The sequence below is a fragment of the Drosophila virilis genome, unplaced genomic scaffold (genome assembly GCF_030788295.1).
Source record: "Drosophila virilis strain 15010-1051.87 unplaced genomic scaffold, Dvir_AGI_RSII-ME tig00001906, whole genome shotgun sequence".
Taxonomy (NCBI): Eukaryota; Metazoa; Arthropoda; class Insecta; order Diptera; family Drosophilidae; genus Drosophila; species Drosophila virilis.
Genome location: NW_027212868.1, coordinates 45,156 through 70,689, shown reverse-complemented (window position 1 = coordinate 70,689; position 25,534 = coordinate 45,156). Strand labels below are relative to the sequence as shown.

At 35.4% G+C, this 25,534-nt stretch overlaps 1 protein-coding gene across 1 annotated transcript in view; it reads right to left on the bottom strand.

Annotated features, from left to right (window-relative positions):
- kl-5 (male fertility factor kl5) overlaps window positions 1-25,153 on the bottom strand; it is a 336,420-nt gene extending 311,267 nt beyond the window's left edge. The window contains exons 1-3 of the mRNA XM_070211050.1: window positions 25,123-25,153; window positions 20,580-20,702; window positions 19,607-20,061 (exon numbers count right to left, since the gene is read on the bottom strand). Coding sequence (XP_070067151.1) covers window positions 19,607-20,061; window positions 20,580-20,702; window positions 25,123-25,153 — 609 coding nt within the window. The remainder of the gene's footprint in view (window positions 1-19,606; window positions 20,062-20,579; window positions 20,703-25,122) is intronic.
- Window positions 25,154-25,534: the final 381 nt, after the last annotated feature.

Sequence of the window (25,534 nt, the reverse complement as noted above, 5' to 3'; positions counted from 1 at the left end):
TATCCCATTAGTATGGGACCACTATATTATATAGCTGCCATAGGAACGATCGGTCAAAAATTAAGTTGTTGTATGAAAAATCATTTTGTTTTTCAAGAAAGCTTGACCAAGCTCGGCATTCATTAGTTCTACTATACTCCTCATATATAGGAAAATCATATTAAGATCGGACAACTATATCATATATCTGCCATAGGAACGATCGGTCGATAATGAAGTTGTTCTACGAAAAAACATTTTTTTTTTCAAGATAGCTTGACCAAACTCGACATTTATTAGTTTGAACTTACTCTTCATATACATATAATATCCTATTAAGATCGGACCACTAAATCAGTGCCATTGGAACGATCGGTCGAAAATTAAGTTGTTGTATGAAAAAACATTTTGGTTTTTCAAAATATCTTGACCCTACTTGGCATTTATAAGTTTTACTATACTCCTTATATATAGGCAAAATCATATTAAGACTGGACCACTAAATCTTATAGCTGCCATAGAAACGATAATTGCAAAATTAAGTTGTATTAAAACATATTTTATTCTTCAAGATATGTTGACCCTACTCGGCATTTATTAGTTTTACTTTACGCCTTATACATAGGCAAAATCATATTAAGACCGAACCACTATATCATATAGCTGCCATAGAAACGATAAGTGGAAAATTAAGTTGTATGAAAACACATTTTGTTCAAGATATCTTGACCAAACTCGGCATTCATTAGTTATACTATACTACTGATATATAGGAAAATCGTATTAAATCGGTCGAAAATTAAGTTGTTGTATGAGAAAACATTTTGGTTTTTCAAGATATCTTGACCCTGCTCGGCATTAATAAGTTATACTATACTCCTTATATATAGGCAAAATCATATTAAGACCGAACCACTATATCATATAGCTGTCATAGAAACGATAAGTGGAAAATTAAGTTGTATGAAATCACATTTTGTTCAAGATATCTTGACCCAACTCGGCATTCATTAGTTTTACTATACTCCTCATATATCTGCAATATCCTATTAATATGGGACCACTATATTATAAAGCTGGTATAGGAACGATCGGTCGAAAATTAAGTTGTTTGAAAAAACATTGTTCTTCAAGATATCGTGACCAAACTCGGCATTCATTAGTTTTACTATACTCCCCATATATCTGCAATATTCTATTAATAAAATTAAGTTGTTGTATGAAAAAACATTTTGTTTTTCAAGATAGCTTGACCAAGCTCGGCATTCATTAGTTATACTATACTCCTCATATTAAGGAAAATCATATTAAGCTCGGACCACTATATCATATAGCTGGGATAGAAACGATCGGTCGCAAACTAGATTTTTGTATGAAAAAACATTTTGTTTTTCAAGATATGTTGACCAAACTCGGCATTTATTAGGTTTACTATACTCCTCATATATATGCAAAATCCTCTTAATATGGGACCACTATATCATATAGCTGCCATAGAAACGATAGGTCGAAAATTAAGTTGTATGAAAAATCATTTTGTTTTACAAGCTATCTTGCCCAATTTGGCATTTACTAGTTTAACTATACTTCTCATATATGTGCAAAGTCCTATAAATATGAGACCACTATATCATATAGCTGCCATAGGAACGATCGGTCGATAAATAAGTTGTATGAAAAACATTTTGTTTTTCAAGATAGCTTGACCAAACTCGACATTGATTAGTTTTACCTTACTCCTCATATACATGCACAATCCTATTAAGATCGGACCACTATATCACTGTTATTTATACGATCGGTCGAAAATTAAGTTGTTGTATGAAAAAACATTTTGGTTTTTCAAGATATCGTGACCCTACTCGGCATTTATTAGTTTTACTATACTCCTTATATAAAGGCAAAATCATATTAAGACCGGACCACTAAATCATATAGCTGCCATAGAAACGATAGGTCGAAAATTAAGTTGTATGAAAAATCATTTTGTTTTACAAGATATCTTGCCCAATTTGGCATTTATTAGTTTTACTAAAGTCGTCATATATCTGCAAAATCCCATTAAGATCGGGCCACTATATCGCCATATAGCTGCCATATGAACGATCGGTCGATAATTAAGTTGTGGTATGAGAAAACATTTTGTTTTTCAAGATATCTTGACCAAACTCGACATTTATTAGTTTTACTATACTCCTCATATATATGCAAAAACATCTTTATATGGGACAACTATATCATATAGCTACCATAGAAACGATAGGTCGAAAAAAACATTTTGTTTTCCAAGATATCTTGACCAAACTAGACAATTATTTGTTTTACTATGCTCTTCATATACAGGCAAAAACCTATTAAGATCGGACCACTATATCACTGCCATTGGCACGATACGTCGAAAACTAAGTTGTTGTATGAAAAAAAATTTTGTTCTCCAAGATATCTTGTAATGGTTCCAAGATTAAAAGACGTCCGTCTTTCTTGATGGTTCTTTATTATCTGTTTTCTTTTCGAGTTCGAGCTGTCCACCGCGAAGCAGTGAGCAGCTGTTTTACATACATGGTTTTGGGCTTATTATATACAGCAAGAGAGTCAGAGAGAGTCATGCGCGCACAAATGTATACACAACGACGGTCAAGCGTGAGAACGCTGACTTAGCTATTTGGGCGGTCGTTGTTATCAAGTGCGGATCATATTTCGTCTGCACTTGAATATGCGCAGAGGGCACTTATCGTTAGGCGCGCTGCGACAAAGTCGCTGCTTATGTTTGCATTCTGTTGGCATAACAACTAAGTGTTGCAGCCTTATTCATATGTATGTATATACATATGTACGCATGCTACATCTCCCTCCTTTTAAAAAATAACGTAATACAATGGAGTTATTTTCCTTAATAATTATTTATTTCTATTATTATTATATATTATTTTTTTTTTTATATATATATATATTTTTTTTTTGTATTTTTGCATGCTTGATTATGAATTAAAAATTTTTAATCTGTCCTTATGGACTGTTTGCGTTTTATTCTTATTTCCAGAAATAACTATATTATCCCTATCTTCTATTTTTTCTACTCTATAGGGCCCTGTGTATTTAAAATCTAGTTTATGTCCTACTTCATTTTTTAATAAAACCTTATCTCCTATGGATAATTTTAATTCCTTACTATTTAAGTCATATCGCTTCTTTTGTTTCATCTTATTTAATTCTAGCATATTTCTTGCTCTTTTGTATGCTACTTCTAATCTATACTTACTCTCCTTAGCATAATCATCTATGTTATATATTGGTTCTATGTTTGCTATGCTATTGAAGTATTTTGGTAGATTACATGTCTTAACAAATACTAATTCATACGGACAATAATTATGTGCCGTAGAAGGGGTCGTATTAAAACAATAGACAAAGTATTGGAGCCATACGTCCCAATCAGTTTTATCAACTGATATATTAGATCGTATGTATTCGTTAAAAGTTCTGTGACTTCTTTCGACTGTTCCAACTGTCTGGTGATGATGTGTAGTTGATGTTATGTTGTCTATTTTCATAAACTTGCACAAATCATTTATAATTGTATTCTGTTCCCATGTCCGTAATGAACGTCTTCATTGGACCGTACTTTAGAATAAAAGATTGGAATATACCTTTGGCTACTGTACTAGCGTTTTTGTTTGGTATTGGTATCGCGACTAGGTATTTAGTCAAGTCACAAATTAATGTGATTGCGTACTCATTACCATTATCAGATTTGGGTAGCGGACCAATTGTGTCCACTATAACCCTATCGAACGCATGTACAGGTGTATCAGTTATAATTAATGCGGTCTTACTATGCTTAGTAATTTTAGCTTTCTGGCATTTGTGACATTTACGTATGTACTCAGTAATATCTCGAGAGTCATACCTTTCCAAAAGTAATGTCGTTTGACCTTGGCCAAGGTTTTTGTAATGCCAGTATGACCTTCTTGTATTGGGTCGTCATGTAGTGTAGACAATATAGCTTCTTTTTCTTTATTGTTTGTTATTGTGATCACCGGGTTGAGTAGCGCTACCCTTAATTTAGTCAATATTTTATTGCCCAAATTTTTGAAATTATCTATTGAAATTGTATCAAAGATATTTTCCCACGGTGCCATTTTCAATTGGCTTATTTTCAATATACCGGCTTCATTTTCGAGCCTTGGGAATAGTTGACCTAAGTCAATATTTCCATTTGTATATAGATCACCAATGTTAATTCTTGCAATAATTTTCTTGCCATGTTTAAAGAAACAAAGCGTATCTTTTATATGCAAGGTCACTACTTTGCGTACCTCGTCATTGTTAATGACTTCGTATACGTTGGGCTGTGAAGCTTTTTCTGTAGATTGCCTTGGCAATTCTACCTGATATTTTCCTGCGCAGGAATTTTGTCTACTTTGATATCTTGTAGTGACTTTGTGGATTGTCCCTGTTATTTCCTGTAGCTGTTTTATGGTTATTCTTGATAACGCATCGGCTACGAAATTATCTTTACCCTTCAGATATTCTACCGTAAAATTATATTCCTCTAATTCAAGCCTCATACGTGTTAACTTTGAACTTGGATTTACCATTGAAAATAAGTAGGTTAGCGGTCTATGGTCAGCTTTAACCGTGAAATGGTTACCATAAATATATGGTCGGAAATGCGTTATTGCCCAATGAATAGCCGCTAATTCTTGCTCAGTAGTACTCTTGTTACTTTCTCCTTTAGTAAAGGATCTTGATGCGTATGCAATTGGAAGTTGGAGTCCATTATGGTTTTGAGTTAAAACCGCTCCACACGCTTGCTTACTTGCATCAGTTATTATGCAGAATTCTTTAGCGAAATCTGGATATTGTAACAAGGTTGGGTTCATAAGAGCCATTTTGAGGTGATCGAAGGCATTCTGGCATTCAGATGTCCATTCGAACTTAACGTCTTTTTTACATAATCTTGTTATGTGACGTGAATAGTCGGCAAAATTTTTAATAAAGCGCCTATAGTAATTGCAAAATGCAACGAATCGCCTAGCGCTGTCCGCATCATGTGGGACTGGGTAGTTCTTTATGACGTCGTATTTTTTATCGTCTGGCAAGATTCCTTTATCAGTGCATTTATGTCCCAAAAATGTGACTTCATGCATGAAAAATGAACATTTTTCTGGATGTAGTTTCAGGTTGAATTTCCTACATTTGTCAAAAACTTCAGTTAAATTTTTGACCATATATTTTTCGGAACAGCCGATTACTATCAGATCATCCATATAAAGGAAGGCCTGAGATGGTTCGAGACCAGAAAATGCTATTGTCATCATTCTTTGAAAGGAGTTTGGGGCTATTTTCAAGCCAAATGGTAATCGCGTAAAGCGATACGAGCTCGTTGAAAATGACGTTATATCTCTAGAACTTTTTTCGAGTTCGATTTGGTGAAAGCCAGACATGAAAAATATTTTGCTCTACCTAGCTGATCTAGAATATCATCAATTCTCGGTAGCGGAAATTTATCGGACAATAGCTTTTTATTAATTTGACGTTAGTCAATTACTAATCGCCATTTCTTCTTGTCAGAGTCCGGAAGGGACTTCTTCGGAACTAATAAAAGTGGGCTATTATACTCTGAGGCTGATGGTTCGACTATTTTGTCGTCTATTACTTTTTGCACTTGGGCTTGAATTTCTTGTACTTGGCTGTGAGGACTTCTATAATTTTTTATGTATACCGGCTCATCATCCTTCAATCTAAGCTTTTGCTTGTAAAAATTATTAGTTGTTATCGATTCGGTTTCGAATCCGAATATGTCGGTATATCTGGTGCATAAATCTTTTAATTGATTTTTAAATAAAGGTGGAAAGTTTTTGGTTAATTTTTCCATAACGAAGTTGTCTCTTCCTTCGTTGGTTTCTTTTACTATATCATAATTGTTCAAAGTTTCATATTTTATTTTATTTAAGTTTACTATCTTATTGGCATTTGTTGTATTTATAATACGGACATATGTATTTTTGTGATTGGATATCGTGTTTGCGATGTAAATTCCTTCATCAATTTCTTGATTTAATATAAGAATTTGATTTTGTATTGAGGGAATTTGTATTTCACGGACAACTTCGGAACGAGCTGGGAGTACTGTGGCATTAGTGTCACAAGTATGAAGTATTTTTAATCGAATTGGATAATTTAAGTTGTTTGGGCGAAGAATAAGTGAGTCGCCACTTTGAGTGAAATCTAGTTGGCAATTATATTGTTTTATTTTTTCGTTTACATTTTCGAATATATCTGTATTTTCTTTTAATATGGATATATCTGCACCAGTATCTACTAACAGTGTAATTGATTTACCTGTTCTTTCATTCTTAATTTTTACAAACATGCTAAGATTAAGGTTGATGGTTTTTATTGAGCCATTTTATTGAACATCTGAGGGGGTCTGTTGGTTTTCCGAGTTACCTTGAGTTACTCGAATATTACCTCTATTGTTACTGTTCTGGTTTTGGTAGCCACCTCGGTTTGAATTGTTTCTACCTCGGTTGCCACCTCGGTAATTTCCTCTGAAATTACCCCTATTGTTGTTATTACCATTATAGTGGAAATTACTATTGCCGCGGCTATTGCCTCTACCTCTTTGGTTGTTACGGCTGTAATTTCCACGATCGTTTCTGCCTTTGTAGTACAATATTGTACTTGGGCATCCAGTCATTTCAGTGCTGCATTGGATGTATTTACCCATAGCATCATTGAAATTGCTGAAATTGCCCGCTTCTAATATTATGCGAAGCTTTTCGTATTCGCAATTCTTTGTCATGGCAGATATTGTTTCTTTAGTAGAAAATTTCTCTGCGTTATCAAAATCTAGTCCATCGTCAATATAGGCTGCTTCCAGTTGCTTACGCAAACTGTCCATTTCAGCTGTATATTGCGAGGCTGACTTGCCTTTCTGCTTTATGTTAAGCAACTTAGCTTTGATAACGTCAGTTGACTCGCCTTTGATATTGGTATTTAATTTATTTATAATACCAATAATGGATGTTTCATTTTGTACTTTGTACAAAATTGGGCCAATTATTTTAGACTTTATGACTTCTACGGCTATCTTCTTGTGTACCTTTAGTACGATCGACTAGTCTTAAAGCCGTTAGAAATCTGGCCAGTGATAGCTTTTTGCCATCAAATTCCGGAATTGTAGACGATACCTGTCTTACATATTCGCGGTCTAAGGCCACTTGATTTACACCCATGTTTGGTTCTGTTAATTCAAGTGGCTCAATGTCGCTATCAGCTTCAGTATCAGGGTCACTATTTAGTGTTGGCTTAGACTCATTCAGTTCTTCTAGTTGATCTGGTTCAAAAGTTGCCATTAATTTTAAATCTGTTGGGATATCTATTACTATGTTGTGCCTAGTGCTGATATTCGATATTCTAGTCCCAAGTGATTTGATTATTTTCTTACATTGATTTACATGCTGCTCTGTAAGCCTATTTTCTTTACTTAAATAAAGTTGAACTATGTTATTATAGTTTAGCACTAATATGTTTATGTGGTGAATTAGCGTTTCAACCCTTATAGGTGCGTTCTTATTAACACACTTATAAGATTTTTCGAATTTATCTTTGAAATTATTTTTTTTTTTCGCTAATTCACTCCATTCCATAGTTCTCTATTTATGAAGTTTTACCATTATAATTGGGCACTCGCCGTCCACTGGACCACTATTTCTTTAATGCCAACTTATGGCAGTGTATTTAAAATTATGCCTTTTATCTTATTGTTGTAGAATATTCAATGCACGAATTCTAAAGTCTGCGTCGCTATTATATATTGCTTCTAAGTATACTTCTATCGCAAACTTATTAATAGGCATTTCTGGTAATAAGAATATATATATTTCATTTTATTTATTTATTTTGTCGCTTATCATTGTTCAAGAAAAATTTAGATTTTATCCAGGTCATTTGCGTGACTCTGGTATCTCTTTTTTATGCATTTATTATGATACGTATATAATTTGTACAATAGATGTCCTACTAATATGACAAATATCATAACGACAAAAATTGTTATCAATTTTACATCTGTGTTGCTGACCTCAACTTTATTTATTACGTTAGCCGTCGAGTCAGCAGTCTTAACGTCTACCAAACCCATATTTGGGGTTGTTATTCTTAATATATACTTGGGTCCTTGATTTATATATGAACTTATAGTTTTGTTAACGCTATTCATTAACTTTATAAGGTTTGTAGTTTGAGTTTATATTTAAAAATTTTTTCTATTTACGCCCGTGGGCGGGGAGAAATTTAATATTAATTCAGTTTTTACTGAATGTACATTTTATCCTGCCTAGTATTTCGAATGGCTTTACGGGCCAAACGTCTTGCCGGTCGACTCAATTGTCGTCGGGCATTACAATAGTTTTACAAATATTTTAATAATTATAATTATAAATTTTTTTTTTTTTGCTGTACGGTCAGTTCACCCTTGGTGTTTTCCAGCGTTGGGACAAGGGGCGGTCTGCCTCTCGTACTTCTTCTTGTTCCAGCGTTGGTACAAGGGGCGGTTTGCCTCTCGTACTAGTTTTTACTCGTGGGTGGCCGCTGACATGTGCCCAGGCAATGTTGGCTGTAAAGCGGTCCCTCGCAGTCTGCTGGGCATTCACGTTGCCTTCTCGGGATCGGTTGTGGCTGTGGTCGATGTGAAACTGGATTAATAAGTTTTTCCTCTGAGGAACAGGGGGGGCTCTTTACTTTGTTTAACGACTCAAGATGTTTGAGTTCGTCATGTAGCTTGACTGCAGTTTCCCAAGGTATTGGGTTTTGGGACTTATATAAGAGTCTTACGATCTCAGACTTTCTTGGCCTGATCCGCTCTTTAATGCCACTGCGCCTTTTTAGCTTTAAAGTATTTTTAGAGCTCATGCCCCCTGTACTCACTCAGTTAATTTTTGATTCTCCAGGGTGTGTGCCGTTCCAGATGCTTCGTTGTTTCAGTTGTTTTTGAGTGTTATTTCCTTTTAATTTACTTCGTTTAATTACTTTTATGACTGGTTTAAAATTAGAGTTGAAGTTATGTATCTTAACGTATCTGTTTTCTTTTCGAGTTCGAGCTGTCCACCGCGAAGCAGTGAGCAGCCGTTTTACATACATGGTTTTTGGCTTATTATATACAGCAAGAGAGTCAGAGAGAGTCATGCGCGCACATATGTATACACAACGACGGTCAAGCGTGAGAACGCTGACTTAGCTATTTGGGCGGTCGTTGTTATCAAGTGCGGATCATATTTCGTCTGCACTTGAATATGCGCAGAGGGCACTTATCGTTAGGCGCGCTGCGACAAAGTCGCTGCTTATGTTTGCATTCTGTAGGCATAACAACAAAGTGTTGCAGCCTTATTCATATGTATGTATATACATATGTACGCATGCTACAATCTTGCCCAAACTAGGCAATTATTTGTTTTACTATGCTCCTCATATATATGCAAAGTCCTATAAATATGAGACCACTATATAATATAGCTGCCATAGGAACGATCGGTTGAAAACTAAGTTGTTGGATGAAAAAACATTTAGTTTAAGATAATATAGCTGCCATAGGAACGATCGGTTGAAAACTAAGTTGTAGTATGAAAAAAACATTTTGATCTTCAAGATATCTTGACCAAACTAGGCAATTATTGTTTTTACTATACTTCTCATATATATGCCAAGTCCTATAAATATGAGACCACTATATAATATAGCTGCCATAGGAACGATCGGTCGAAAACTAAGTTGTTGTATGAAAAAACATTTTGTTTTTCAGGATATCTTGACCAAACTAGGCAATTATTTGTTTTATTATACTCCCCATATATATGCAAAGTCCTATTAAAATCGGACCACTATATCACTGCCATTGGAAAATCGTTCAAAAACTAAGTTGTTGTATGAAAAAACATTTTGTTCTTCAAGATATCTTCACCAAACTAGGCAATTATTTGTTTTACTATACTCCTCATATATATGCAAAGTCCTATAAATATGAGACCACCGTATCATATAGCTGAAATAAAAACGATAAGTGGAAAATTAAGTTGTATGAAAAAACATTTTGTTTTTCAAGATATCTTGACCAATATCGGCATTCAATAGTTTCATTATACTCCTCATATATCTGCAATATCCTATTAATATGGGACCCCTATATTATATAGCTGCCATAGGAGCGATCGGTCGAAAACTAAGTTATTGTATGAAAAAACATTTTTTTCTTCAAGATATCTTGACGAAACTAGGCAATTATTGGTTTTACTATATTTCTCATATATATGCAAAGTCCTATAAATATGAGACCACTATATAATATAGCTGCCATAGAAACGATCGGTTGAAAACTAAGTTGTTGTATGAAAAAACATTTAGTTCAAGATATCTTGACGAAACTAGGCAATTATTGTATTACTATATTTCTCATATATATGCAAAGTCCTATAAATATGAGACCACTATATAATATAGCTGCCATAGGAACGATCGGTTGAAAACTAAGTTGTAGTATGAAAAAACATTTTGATCTTCAAGATATCTTGACCAAACTAGGCAATTATTGGTTTTACTATACTTCTCATATATATGCCAAGTCCTATAAATATGAGACCACTATATAATATAGCTGCCATAGGAACGATCGGTCGAAAATTAAGTTGTTGTATGAAAAAACATTTTGTTTTTCAAGATATCTTGAACAAACTCGGTATTTATTAGTTTTACTATACTCCTAATATATATGCAAAGTCCTATGAATATAGCTGCCATAGGAACGATCGGTTGAAAACTAAGTTGTTGTATGAAAAAACATTTAGTTCAAGATATCTTGACAAAACTAGGTAATTATTGTTTTACTATATTTCTCATATATATGCAAAGTCCTATAAATATGAGACCACTATATAATATAGCTGCCATAGGAACGATCGGTCGAAAATTAAGTTGTTGTATGAAAAAACATTTTGTTTTTCAAAATAGCTTGACCAAACTCCACATTTATTAGTTTTACCATACTCCTCATATATATGCAAAAACATCTTTATATGGGACAACTATATCATATAGCTACTATAGAAACGATAGGTCGAAAAAAACATTTTGTTTTTCAAGATATCTTGACCAAACTAGACAATTATTTGTTTTACTATGCTCTTCATATACAGGCAAAAACCTATTAAGATCGGACCATTATATCACTGCCATTGGAACGATACGTCGAAAACTAAGTTGTTGTATGAAAAAAAATTGTATTCTCCAAGATATCTTGCCCAAACTAGGCAATTATTTGTTTTACTATGCTCCTCATATATATGCAAAGTCCTATAAATATGAGACGACCGTATCATATAGCTGCCATAGAAACGATAAGTGGAAAATTAAGTTGTATGAAAAAACAGTTTGTTCTTCAAGATATCTTGACCAATATCGGCATTCATTTACTATACTTCTCATATATCTGCAATATCCTATTAATATGGTACCACTATATCAAATAGCTGCCATAGGAACGATCGGTCGAAAAAACATTTTGTTCTTCAAGATATCTTAACCAAACTAGACAATTATTTGTTTTACTATGCTCTTCATATACAGGCAAAATCCTATTAAGATCGGACCACTATATCACTGCCATTGGAACGATCGGTCGAAAACTAAGTTGTTGTTTAAAAACATTTTGTTCTTCAAGATATCTTGACCAAACTAGGCAATTATTGGTTTTACTATACTTCTCATATATATGCAAAAACATCTTTATATGGGACAACTATATCATATAGCTACCATAGAAACGATAGGTCGAAAAAAACATTTTGTTTTTCAAGATATCTTGACCAAACTAGACAATTATTTGTTTTACTATGCTCTTCATATACAGGCAAAAACCTTTTAAGATCGGACCACTATATCACTGCCATTGGAACGATCGTTCGAAAACTAAGTTGTTGTATGAAAAACATTTTGTTCTTCAAGATATCATGACCAAACTAGGCAATTATTGGTTTTACTATACTTCTCATATATATGCAATATTATCTTAATATTGGACAACTATATCATATAGCTGCCATAGAAACGATAGGTCGAAAATTAAAATGTATAAAAAAACATTTTGTTTTTCAAGCTATCTTGCCCAAACTTTGAATTTATTTGTTTTATATATTAAGCTCGGACCAATATATCATATAGCTGCCATAGGAGAGATCGGTCGAAAATTAATTTTTTGTATGAAAAACATTTTGTTTTTCAAGATATCTTGACCAAACTCGGCATTTATTAGTTTTACTTTACTCCTCATATATATGTAAGATCCTATTAAGATCGGACCACTATATCATATAGCTGCCATAGGATCGATCGGTCGAAAATTAAGTTTTTGTATGAAAAAACATTTTGTTTTTCAAGATATCTTGAACAAACTCGGTATTGATTAGTTTTACTATACTCCTAATATATATGCAAAGTCCTATGAATATAGCTGCCATAGGATAGATCGGTTGAAAACTAAGTTGTTGTATGAAAAAACATTTAGTTCAAGATATCTTGACAAAACTAGGCAATTATTGTTTTACTATATTTCTCATATATATGCAAAGTCCTATAAATATGAGACCACTATATAATATAGCTGCCATAGGAACGATCGGTTGAAAACTAAGTTGTAGTATGAAAAAAACATTTTGATCTTCAAGATATCTTGACCAAACTAGGCAATTATTGGTTTTACTATACTTCTCATATATATGCCAAGTCCTATAAATATGAGACCACTATATAATATAGCTGCCATAGGAACGATCGGTCGAAAATTAAGTTGTTGTATGAAAAAACATTTTGTTTTTCAAAATAGCTTGACCAAACTCGACATTTATTAGTTTTACCATACTCCTCATATATATGCAAAAACATCTTTATATGGGACAACTATATCATATAGCTACTATAGAAACGATAGGTCGAAAAAAACATTTTGTTTTTCAAGATATCTTGACCAAACTAGACAATTATTTGTTTTACTATGCTCTTCATATACAGGCAAAAACCTATTAAGATCGGACCACTATATCACTGCCATTGGAACGATACGTCGAAAACTAAGTTGTTGTATGAAAAAAAATTGTATTCTCCAAGATATCTTGCCCAAACTAGGCAATTATTTGTTTTACTATGCTCCTCATATATATGCAAAGTCCTATAAATATGAGACGACCGTATCATATAGCTGCCATAGAAACGATAAGTGGAAAATTAAGTTGTATGAAAAAACAGTTTGTTCTTCAAGATATCTTGACCAATATCGGCATTCATTTACTATACTTCTCATATATCTGCAATATCCTATTAATATGGTACCACTATATCAAATAGCTTCCATAGGAACGATCGGTCGAAAAAACATTTTGTTCTTCAAGATATCTTAACCAAACTAGACAATTATTTGTTTTACTATGCTCTTCATATACAGGTAAAATCCTATTAAGATCGGACCACTATATCACTGCCATTGGAACGATCGGTCGAAAACTAAGTTGTTGTTTAAAAACATTTTGTTCTTCAAGATATCTTGACCAAACTAGGCAATTATTGGTTTTACTATACTTCTCATATATATGCAAAAACATCTTTATATGGGACAACTATATCATATAGCTACCATAGAAACGATAGGTCGAAAAAAACATTTTGTTTTTCAAGATATCTTGACCAAACTAGACAATTATTTGTTTTACTATGCTCTTCATATACAGGAAAAAACCTATTAAGATCGGACTACTATATCACTGCCATTGGAACGATCGGTCGAAAACTAAGTTGTTGTATGAAAAACATTTTGTTCTTCAAGATATCATGACCAAACTAGGCAATTATTGGTTTTACTATACTTCTCATATATATGCAAAAACATCTTAATATTGGACAACTATATCATATAGCTGCCATAGAAACGATAGGTCGAAAATTAAAATGTATGAAAAAACATTTTGTTTTTCAAGCTATCTTGCCCAAACTTTGAATTTATTTGTTTTATATATTAAGCTCGGACCAATATATCATATAGCTGCCATAGGAGAGATCGGTCGAAAATTAATTTTTTGTATGAAAAACATTTTGTTTTTCAAGATATCTTGACCAAAATTCGGCATTTACTAGTTTTACTTTACTCCTCATATATATGTAAGATCCTATTAAGATCGGACCACTATATCATATAGCTGCCATAGGATCGATCGGTCGAAAATTAAGTTTTTGTATGAAAAAACATTTTGTTTTTCAAGATATATTGAACAAACTCGGAATTTATTAGTTTTACTATACTCCTAATATATATGCAAAGTCCTATGAATATGAGACCACTACATCATAAAGCTGCCATAGGAACGATCGGTCGTAGTACAATATTGTACTTGGGCATCCAGTCATTTCAGTGCTGCATTGGATGTATTTACCCATAGCATCATTGAAATTGCTGAAATTGCCCGCTTCTAATATTATGCGAAGCTTTTCGTATTCGCAATTCTTTGTCATGGCAGATATTGTTTCTTTAGTAGAAAATTTCTCTGCGTTATCAAAATCTAGTCCATCGTCAATATAGGCTGCTTCCAGTTGATTACGCAAACTGTCCATTTCAGCTGTATATTGCGAGGCTGACTTGCCTTTCTGCTTTATGTTAAGCAACTTAGCTTTGATAACGTCAGTTGACTCGCCTTTGATATTGGTATTTAATTTATTTATAATACCAATAATGGATGTTTCATTTTGTACTTTGTACAAAATTGGGCCAATTATTTTAGACTTTATGACTTCTACGGCTAAGTCTTCTTGTGTACCTTTAGTACGATCGACTAGTCTTAAAGCCGTTAGAAATCTGGCCAGTGATAGCTTTTTGCCATCAAATTCCGGAATTGTAGACGATACCTGTCTTACATATTCGCGGTCTAAGGCCACTTGATTTACACCCATGTTTGGTTCTGTTAATTCAAGTGGCTCAATGTCGCTATCAGCTTCAGTATCAGGGTCACTATTTAGTGTTGGCTTAGACTCATTCAGTTCTTCTAGTTGATCTGGTTCAAAAGTTGCCATTAATTTTAAATCTGTTGGGATATCTATTACTATGATGTGCCTAGTGCTGATATTCGATATTCTAGTCCCAAGTGATTTGATTATTTTCTTACATTGATTTACATGCTGCTCTGTAAGCCTATTTTCTTTACTTAAATAAAGTTGAACTATGTTATTATAGTTTAGCACTAATATGTTTATGTGGTGAATTAGCGTTTCAACCCTTATAGGTGCGTTCTTATTAACACACTTATAAGATTTTTCGAATTTATCTTTGAAATTATTTATTTTTTTCGCTAATTCACTCCATTCCATAGTTCTCTATTTATGAAGTTTTACCATTATAATTGGGCACTCGCCGTCCACTGGACCACTATTTCTTTAATGCCAACTTATGGCAGTGTATTTAAAATTATGCCTTTTATCTTATTGTTGTAGAATATTCAATGCACGAATTCTAAAGTCAGCGTCGCTATTATATATTGCTTCTAAGTATACTTCTATCGCAAACTTATTAATAGGCATTTCTGGTAATAAGAATATATATATTTCATTTTATTTATTTATTTTGTCGCTTATCATTGTTCAAGAAAAATTTAGATTTTATCCAGGTCATTTGCGTGACTCTGGTATCTCTTTTTTATGCATTTATTATGATACGTATATAATTTGTACAATAGATGTCCTACTAATATGACAAATATCATAACGACAAAAATTGTTATCAATTTTACATCTGTGTTGCTGACCTCAACTTTATTTATTACGTTAGCCGTCGAGTCAGCAGTCTTAACGTCTACCAAACCCATATTTGGGGTTGTTATTCTTAATATATACTTGGGTCCTTGATTTATATATGAACTTATAGTTTTGTTAACGCTATTCATTAACTTTATAAGGTTTGTAGTTTGAGTTTATATTTAAAAATTTTTTCTATTTACGCCCGTGGGCGGGGACCAAAATTCGGCATTTATTAGTTTTACTTTACTCCTCATATATATGTAAGATCCTATTAAGATCGGACCACTATATCATATAGCTGCCATAGGATCGATCGGTCGAAAATTAAGTTTTTGTATGAAAAAACATTTTGTTTTTCAAGATATCTTGAACAAACTCGGTATTTATTAGATTTACTATACTCCTAATATATATGCAAAGTCCTATGAATATGAGACCACTACATCATAAAGCTGCCATAGGAACGATCGGTCGAAAATTAAGTTGTATGAAAAAACATTTTGTTCTTTAAGATATCTTGACCAATATCGGCATTCATTTACTATACTCCTCATTTATCTGCAATATCCTATTAATATGGGACCACTATATTATATAGCTGCCATAGGAACGATCGGTCGAAAACTAAGTTGTTGTATGAAAAAACATTTTGTTTTTCAAGATATCTTGACCAAACTAGGCAATTATTTGTTTTATTATACTCCCCATATATATGCAAAATCCTATTAAGATCGGACCACTATATCACTGCCATTGGAACATCGGTCAAAAACTAAGTTGTTGTATGAAAAAATATTTTGTTCTTCAAGATATCTTGACCAAACTAGGCGATTATTTGTTTTACTATACTTCTCATATATATGCCAAGTCCTATAAATATGAGACCACTATATAATATAGCTGCCATAGGAACGATCGGTCGAAAATTAAGTTTTTGTATAAAAAACATTTTGTTTAATGTTTTTTCATACAAAAACTTAATTTTCGACCCATCGTTCCTATGGCAGCTATATGATATAGTGGCCCGATCCAGCTGGCTTTCACATATGTGCTGCGTGCAACAGAAAGAGGGAGTTCTGCAAAGTTTCATTAAGATAGCTTTAAAACTGAGGGACTAGTTCGCATAGAAACAGACAGACGGACAGACGGACATGGCTATATCGACTCGGCTGTTGATGCTGATTAAGAATATATATACTTTATGGGGTCGGAGATGTCTCCTTCTATGCGTTACACATTTCACGACAAAATTATAATACCCTCTGCAAGGGTATAAAATAGAAGATGGCAAACTTGAAGATTTACGCTTCAAGTTTACAAAATTATAAAACTGTCTCGGATTTTGGGCAAATTGCCTCTTACAACGAGTTAGGTAATTCTCATAGCATTGAGAATTAAGAAGAAAGAAGTTCGACTTGGCTTTGGTATATTTAGCCAAGTCTGTACACGCACCAGACTTTTTAAACTTTTTAAAATATTTGGATTTTACATTTTTTAGATGTGATAATCTGGGAGTAAACCAGGGTGGTTTTGAGAGGGAGTTAAGGGTGATATAAAAAAAATTAATGGCTGTATTCATATCAATTGAGTTATATAAGAAAGACCAATCGGTTGCATAAATAAGCTGATTCAGCAAAGACTAATTTCCTTTGCGAAAGCAATAGCGGGGCTTATTAGCTGATGAGCACGAAATGAAAGGATTACAACTTAGCATTGCAATCTCTAAAGTAGGATGATAGACATCCTCAGGAAGGGATAAAGGAGGGGACCTAGACACATTAGAAATAAGGTAGTCGTTAACAAATACAAGGTCAAGTGTTCTATTCATATGATTAGAAATTGAATTGATTTGAAATAACGAAAGATCAAAGGCACTACACTACACAACACCATTAATAGGTCATTATCACGCACTTGTGAATTAACTTCTTTAATATAAGTAATATGTTTCATATAAACTTGAATATCAGAAGAAGGTGGGACATAAGAGCATGTTACATAGATATTCCGTGTAGGAAAAGACACCTTAATTGAGACAATCTCAGCGTCAGTAGGCGTACTAAAACAGAATAGTTCAGACTGGAGAGTGGCTTTAACGGCAATTAACACCCCACCACCTCGAGTCGGCCGATCATTCCTAAAGAATATGAAGTTATTCGGTAAAATCTCAAAATCAGATATTGGTGAGCTTAACCATGTTTCTGAAAACGCTATTATATCCGAGTCGAAGGAAGTGCTGGCCATTAAGGGATTTTTAAGCTTTCAAATGAGACTTCAGACATTCTTATAATGAATAAAGATTTGGTCAGAAGATGAAGCTAGTTTTTTGGGGCAGAAATGGTACCCTGTATTGAAGGGACTGCAAGGGTGACAGGCTGGTTACGCTTTTTAGGCTTGAACTCGTGAGCAATCATATGTGAAGGCCAAAATTTGGGATCACAAATGATTTGGAACATATCATGCAAAACATTTATTTTGAATGATGATATTTCACGACGGGTGTAGAAATTAAATTTGGTTATTGAAACGCTAGCAGAAGATTTGCTAGCAATATAGGCTGCCAATGACTCAGAAGTGGTGTCCGACGAAAGTCGAAACACAATAAAGCGCTGATGGGGCTGTAGGTAATACAGGAGTTTGAGGAGCTAAAGAGGCACAATGTTTGGGTCGGCGATAAAGACAACATTGGAGATACATCCAAGTTGCTAGGAAGGGACAAAAATGTCGTAGGTGTCTGAACAGACGTAGAGGGTAATTGCCAAAGTTGAGGCTCCAACCGGCGATTGGTTGGGGACTCAAATTTATATTTGCCAAGCAACTCGAAAGTCGAGTAAAAATTTCTCGAGAGCTGCTTAGCCACATTAATTATTTTAAGAATTGAGTTCTCACAGAATTATACATTCTGGAGAAATCAATTTGTTTGTCGATGCATTCTGGGCACGACCAACGCAAGCCACCGCAGCCCTTCTTGGCAGTAGCAGCGATCTTGTCGCAATCACGCCCAGTGAGACTTGCACATTTAGCATGCATCATATTCTCACAACGCCAGCAATTAACAAATTGCGGCAGTGCAGAATCGTCAGCCTGCTTGAACGTGCACGGTTTCTTACAGCACGACATAATTATTAAATGCGTATGCAAGTTGCGAGAGCGCAGAGCAAAACGAAAACGGTGCACAAGATAGAGCAAGTAAACACTCAAAAAACAATTATTCGTACACAAATAAATTGTTTGGAGCGAAAAGCATTAGTAAAAATTTGCGAGAGCGCGATGCACAAGCAGAAAGTATGCAGCGAACACACGCACAAACAAGTGTATGCAACAGGGGAGCACCAAAGCAAAAGAATCAAAACGGGCATTAACAACACGGAACTGACGCCGCGTTTTATAAATGCAATAATTAACAAATTTACGCTGCAAAACAGATAACACTTTGCACAGTTTATAAAAGCTTTTTAAATAAAGCACCGAAAAATGCAAAATTTTGAAATCAAAAGCAGGATTAAAGCGCAAAAATACATAAAAATCTTGGAGCACAAGTAAAACACGTCAATCACTCTCAACTGAGAACTCTCTCTGACGTATATGCCTAGACCCTCTCAGCATGTTTTCCTGATGAATTATATAAGCACTTACTTTATGGAACCAGAGATGGCGAAGCTTCCGAAATGCGCTAGAGCTGCTGTATAAAATTAGGTTTCCTGTTACTATTAAGTAATATGTAATCACACAAAACCGTCAATATTAATACATCCACCACCACTAAAAATATTTTGATTTAGAGTACCATAAATCTTACCTGAAGTGAGTTTCGTACAAAATTAATGAGATCCATTTTAAACAAACTGATCCACTGACCAATTTGATTAAGGACGGATCTCTTAAAGCCATCCATATTTAGTCGCAAGAATCCAAAAAATATATCATATGTTTCCCACTGGTGAACTTGGTCCTGTAAATCTATAAACTTATCCAGTTGCTCTTTATAAACTGAAAATGGTGGGTACTCTCCAGTTCCTATCGGCTTAATTCCAGAGCTTCCTTCTTGCTCCAATTCCGCGTCACGTTCGGCTAATGTCAAGTTGCGACCATATTTCTTGACTTCGCTTAAATAATTGTTTTTATCCCAAATCCATAAGTAGGAATAGACCATATACCCTTTACCATGAATGCGAATAGACTGTAAAGCCTGTTTAACTTTATTCATTATATCAGTACGCTGTTTACTGATTTCAGGTTTGTTCTCCAACTCATCTATGGGAAAAGTAGGTGAAATACATTTTATTAGTATCGATACGAACAGTTGGTGGTTTTGTGTTTTATATATTTTTGGTTATTTATATATTAGTAAAGTAAAAGTGGTTGCACATAAGACAAAGCAATCACGACACCAATTCTTTTACTTTTGCCAAGTGGGCGTAATCCCCAAAAAAAGGAACATTTCGGATAAGTAAGAGCCGCGAAGCCACAACTAGAAGTAGTCATTATTTTAACACTCCCTCAAACCGAGACACAGCGGGAATGTTATTCTGAACAAAATAGCTTTGACGTTTATTTATTTCCTGACTGACTGATCAACGCACTTGTTTTTGATTTTAAATAGTTTGATTTCGTGATGGAGGGTCTGCTCCATTTGATTTCGTCTTTATTCTGAATTCTTATTTTATACATGTTGTAAAGTAGCTTCTGGCCGGTCGCACACGCCGAGTGTAAGCCAAATGGCATCACCCGCCGCTGAAAAAGAGCTCTTCCGGGGACTGTAAATGCCGTACATTCCCGACTATCGGCTGCCATCGGTATCTGCCAGTACCCGAACTTCAAATCCAGAGTGGAGATGAACCGGGCGTAACGCAACCGCTCAAGGATGTGATTAATCTCGGGAACAGGATAAGCATCTGGGACAGAATAATATATTGATTTTTTAAGGAAATGGAGTTTCTTATGCAGTAACTTTTATATTACATTCATAATTTTTAAATATTAAGGGACGAGCATATAGATCGAAGTGTGTACGTACAAATTCTAACAAATCGCCTAGCAACTTATATCCGAGCTCGATCTGCGAACACTTGAGCGGTCCCATTCTTTGTTAGATCCACCACTTATCAAAAAGAGACAGTAAAGAAGAGGTAGATCAGCAAGTAGCTTGCTTATCACTGGAAACTTTCAAAAAGCTTCGTGCTTGATATGCCCCGAAAAATCCGAAGCTGTGTACAGCCACTTCACGTTTAATTACTATGATTTATGTGCGCTCAAAATATGCGTCTTGCTTGTTCTGCTGTCGAATTGAAAAAGAACGCAGCGTGAAAATCGGAACATTTACTTCCCTTCAATTTCAGCAAAGTCACAAATACAAACACAATTATTATTCACTACATCTAAATTATAACGGTGTGGCCTGATCTATTAAGTTTTTCTTCATTCTCATGTAAATGCTCGTACAAAATGATGTCAACTCTTCTGTTAATTGCACAATCGCACCTGTTAGCTCAACTTGTAAATTCAATGAGGTAATTTCCTCGTAAAATTCACTAACACATGCGTACATACAGGGCTTCTATCCGTACTTATGTACACAGAGACTGCAGGAAACTGTTACGGCTGCCTTGTAAAATGAGAAAATTATGTTCAATTTAATGCAGTCTGAAAGATCAGCTGACTTTTCATATTTTACATCTAAGTGGCCACATATGTCAAGGCCAGCTGGATCGGACCACTATATCATATAGCTGCCATAGAAACGATCGGTCGAAAATTATTTTTAATGGAAAAACATCTAATTTTTTAAGATATCTTGACCACTCGACATTTATTAGTTTCATTTTAAGGTCGGACCACTAAATCATATAGCAGCCAAAGGAACGATCGGTCGAAAATTAAGTTGTTGGTTTTTCAAGATATCTTGACCAAACTTGGCATTTATTAGTTGTACTATACTCCTCATATATAGGCAAAATCCTATTAAGATCGCACTACTATATCATATAGCTGTCATAGAAATGATCGGTCGAAAATTAAGTTGTATAGAAAACTGTTTTGTCATTCAAGATAGTTTGATTAAACAGGGCATTTAAAGTTTTCACTATGATCTCTTCACGTTTGTAAAATCTTATTTACTTCGGACTACAATATCACATATCTGCCCATTGGAACGATGGGTCGAAACTAGGTTTTTGGTCTGATTTACCCACCTCATTTATTTTCACTGAGGCAAGGTCTTGGCAAAATCTATTATTATTATTATTACTGTTAACTGCAAGATCTTTGTATTATATCATGGACAACTAAAGACCCAATTTTTTGCCCCAATAGATGTATCCAAAAAAATTTGTGTTGGCATTTCAATCCTGCGCTTCTCAGATGGGTGGTATGTTGGTAGCAAGTGTCAGAAGCAGGTGTCATCCACAATGGTCGCCATGTAATGTATTTAATTATATGTTTGGATTGATAACACAAGCTTATCGGAGAGGAAGTGTTGTAGCATCTCGAGCAAGAGACCTTAAGGTGTGACCATGACGAATGGGAATGGGGACTCAGTTTGCGAACTGAGGCTGAGTGTGGCTTCGTATGCGTTCTTAGATCTGCTCTCTCTCTCTCTCTCTCTCTCTTGTGGCGGTTCTGTGTTACCGGCGTGTCGTAACGTTGGTCACGTGTGTGTATTTAAGAGACAATAATGAGCAACAAAGGCAACGAAGACTCGCTGTATTCGCCATAACTGAGTACGGAGCAATAGAATCCGAACGATCAAGCGACCAACAATGATGACCTGCAGAGAGATGACATTAATTCTCCGACATCAGAAGTGGGACTAGCCCCTAACCAAATTTCTTCAATGGATGTCTTTGTTAGGCAGCAAAACTGGAATTTTCTGGAACTGGTTAAGAGGCTACAGATGCCTGCGAGTGAGTTACAATATACCAGCGAGATTTGCTTGCCGAAATATGATCCGGATATTGCTGGGGTAGATGCCACGCAGTGTTGCGCTCGACATAACTTTACGAGCAAACCCATTAAGTGACAGCGCTCTTATATTAGCGTTGAGTAAAGCTTTGGAAAGCGCATCAGCCAAGTGGTTATCACAAATATGCTACCCATTGTTTGAGCAGCGATTCGAGACATCGGAGAAGCCAGCTCGTTATTACTTACTTATTACTTACTTATAATTTTGCACAGTGCAAACGAATATATTTGTGCAACCACATAGTACATACATCCGATAAATAAATCCACAGATGATATGTACTATGTGTGTCCACATATAATATCCTTAGTGCACAATCCAATATTCAATAAAATAAATAACACAGCAATATTATAATAATAAATTGTAATTCCAACCGGCATATGTGCGTATATACATACATACACACACACATTTAAAAACAACAGCTGCCGAACTGCATTTCTGCTTACATGTTTGTAAGCAATTCAACACAGTCAAATATAATTATTGTTATTCCTAGACGCACAAATAAAAAAACGGCAATTATAATTAATATAATATTATATTTTTTTTTGTTACCAAATCAAATAAATTTTGATTTAAGCACAATTATTTAAATCTTCCGCAATTTCAATCGAATTATAAACTCTATATTTACCTGTATCGGCATTCCAGTGTTTCCTTGTTTCAAGCCTCGCGATCTCTACTACTAGAAGCGAGCACCTTTGCTTACCTCCCCAGTCGCTTCCGCCTGGTATGCCAACAAGGGAATTGTTAAAACACCTCTTAGTTCGAGGCCAAGTCCACTAATAAAAATCATCCGCCCGCCGTCTAAATCTAAAACTAAGCATCCCTGACCACTGCAGTCGGACGCACTAAGGCAACCATTAGCACAAGATCTAGTCAACTTATTCATGTTTATTGCTGTCACTGATCGGCCGTCAGTTTGAGGCAAAAATAAACACTCCTGGAGGCTCTGACCCGACTCTCTATACGTGTCAGGTCCGTCGGGACCTAGTGCGAGCCTTGTGGGACAAGGTCGAAAAAGAGTACGAGGCCGGCTCAACAATAATCTCGGAAGCCGGTTCAATGGAAACCATTTCAGTTATGCAGTCCAAGTACGACTTTTTTTACGACTTTTGTTAGCGAGCAAATCGATACCGGTAACGCCCGCAATAGACCATCCGCTCAGTCCACCATTCCGACATATGTTCCCACCGCGTGTCGCTTACCTCCTTGCGACACAGAAATCTTCAGCGAAGATTACATACGTTGGCCCACATTTCGATACCTCTTTACCGCAATTTTCATAAATAATCCTAGGTTATCAGAGGTCGAGAAATTATTCCATCTCAATGGGAAAACCAGCGGTGAGGCTCAGGCGATTGTATCGAAGTTACCTTTGACTAACGATGGCTTCCGATCAGCCTGGGCCAATCTGACAGCGTTTTGAGAACCGAAAATTGTTATTCAACAGCCAGCTCAAGATTCTTTTCAACCTGCAGCCAATCTCCCAAGAGTCTGGAACGGCAATTAAGAAACTTTAGAGCACCATTGAAGGTTGCTTAACAGCTCTGGAGTTATCCGAAATCAACATAGAAAACTGGGACTGTATCCTCGTGAAAAAACGACTTCTCATCTTGGCTTGAGATGGACGCCTTTCTCTTAGAACGCAATCGCACTCTAGAAGCGATAGAAGAGCTTAAGCCAAGCGCAAATACTCCAGCGCACTCCAGAATTGTTCGAACAGAACCTCCTACCACTAAAAGGCTTAACTTATTTGAGAATAAGGTCGCTAACAAGCCGCAAGCCTGCAAATTGTGCTCCAGGGAGAATCACCCTATCCCGTCAGCGAACGGGCAACTTACATCAAACAGCAAAAACTATGTTTGAACTGTTTCGCTAGGGGTCATCAGTTAAGGGATTGCACAAGTGCTCACAATTGTTTTACGTGCAAGGGTCGTCACAATACGCTCTTGCATCGTAGTGACACTCCACAATTGAGCCCTACAGTAGTCTCCATGCCACAAGCAACAGCTCCCTCCAATCAATCCATACAGTCCACTCCATCCCAACAAACGAATGTTCACAATTATGTTGGAATTAACACCCACGGTGTTCTCCTAAGTACGGCTGTTATATATGTTCGCCATTTGGGTGTAAATTATACAGTTTTCGGACTGATTGACTCGGGATCAGTGGCAAGATTTATTTCCGAGCGACTCTTCCACCTGATAAAGCTGCCGTACATATCTGTATAGGCAGAAGTATCGGGATTAAATAAATCTGTTGTAGCCCAGCCTCGCAAGCTCTGCCATTTCAATATTGGCTCTCCCTCAAAGCCTAGTATTCAAATCGAGGCATCAGCCTACGTCCTACCACATTTGGCAGGAAATCTACCATCATGTTCGATCCCCCTTTATTGACAATTCTTTCAAAACTCCAGTTAGTTGACCCTAATTTCCACAAGAGTTCGCTGATAGATGTGCTGATTGGCGCTGATATCCTACCGTCCATACTAACAGGCGGCTCCCATCCTAATATATGTGGCACGTTACTGGGCCAGGGAACTATTTTCGGCTGGATTTGAACAGGCCCGGTTTCTAGAACCGAATCCACCGCAATCTCGTCATTCTCGACTCGAATATCTGTCTCTCAAGAAGAGCAATTAGACATCATTCTCATAAAATTTTGGGATGTGGAGGACATTCCAGTCAAACTGGTAAAGAGCTCCGACTCTTTCTGTGAGAGTAATTTCATCCGAACAATAACAAGGAACGAGAA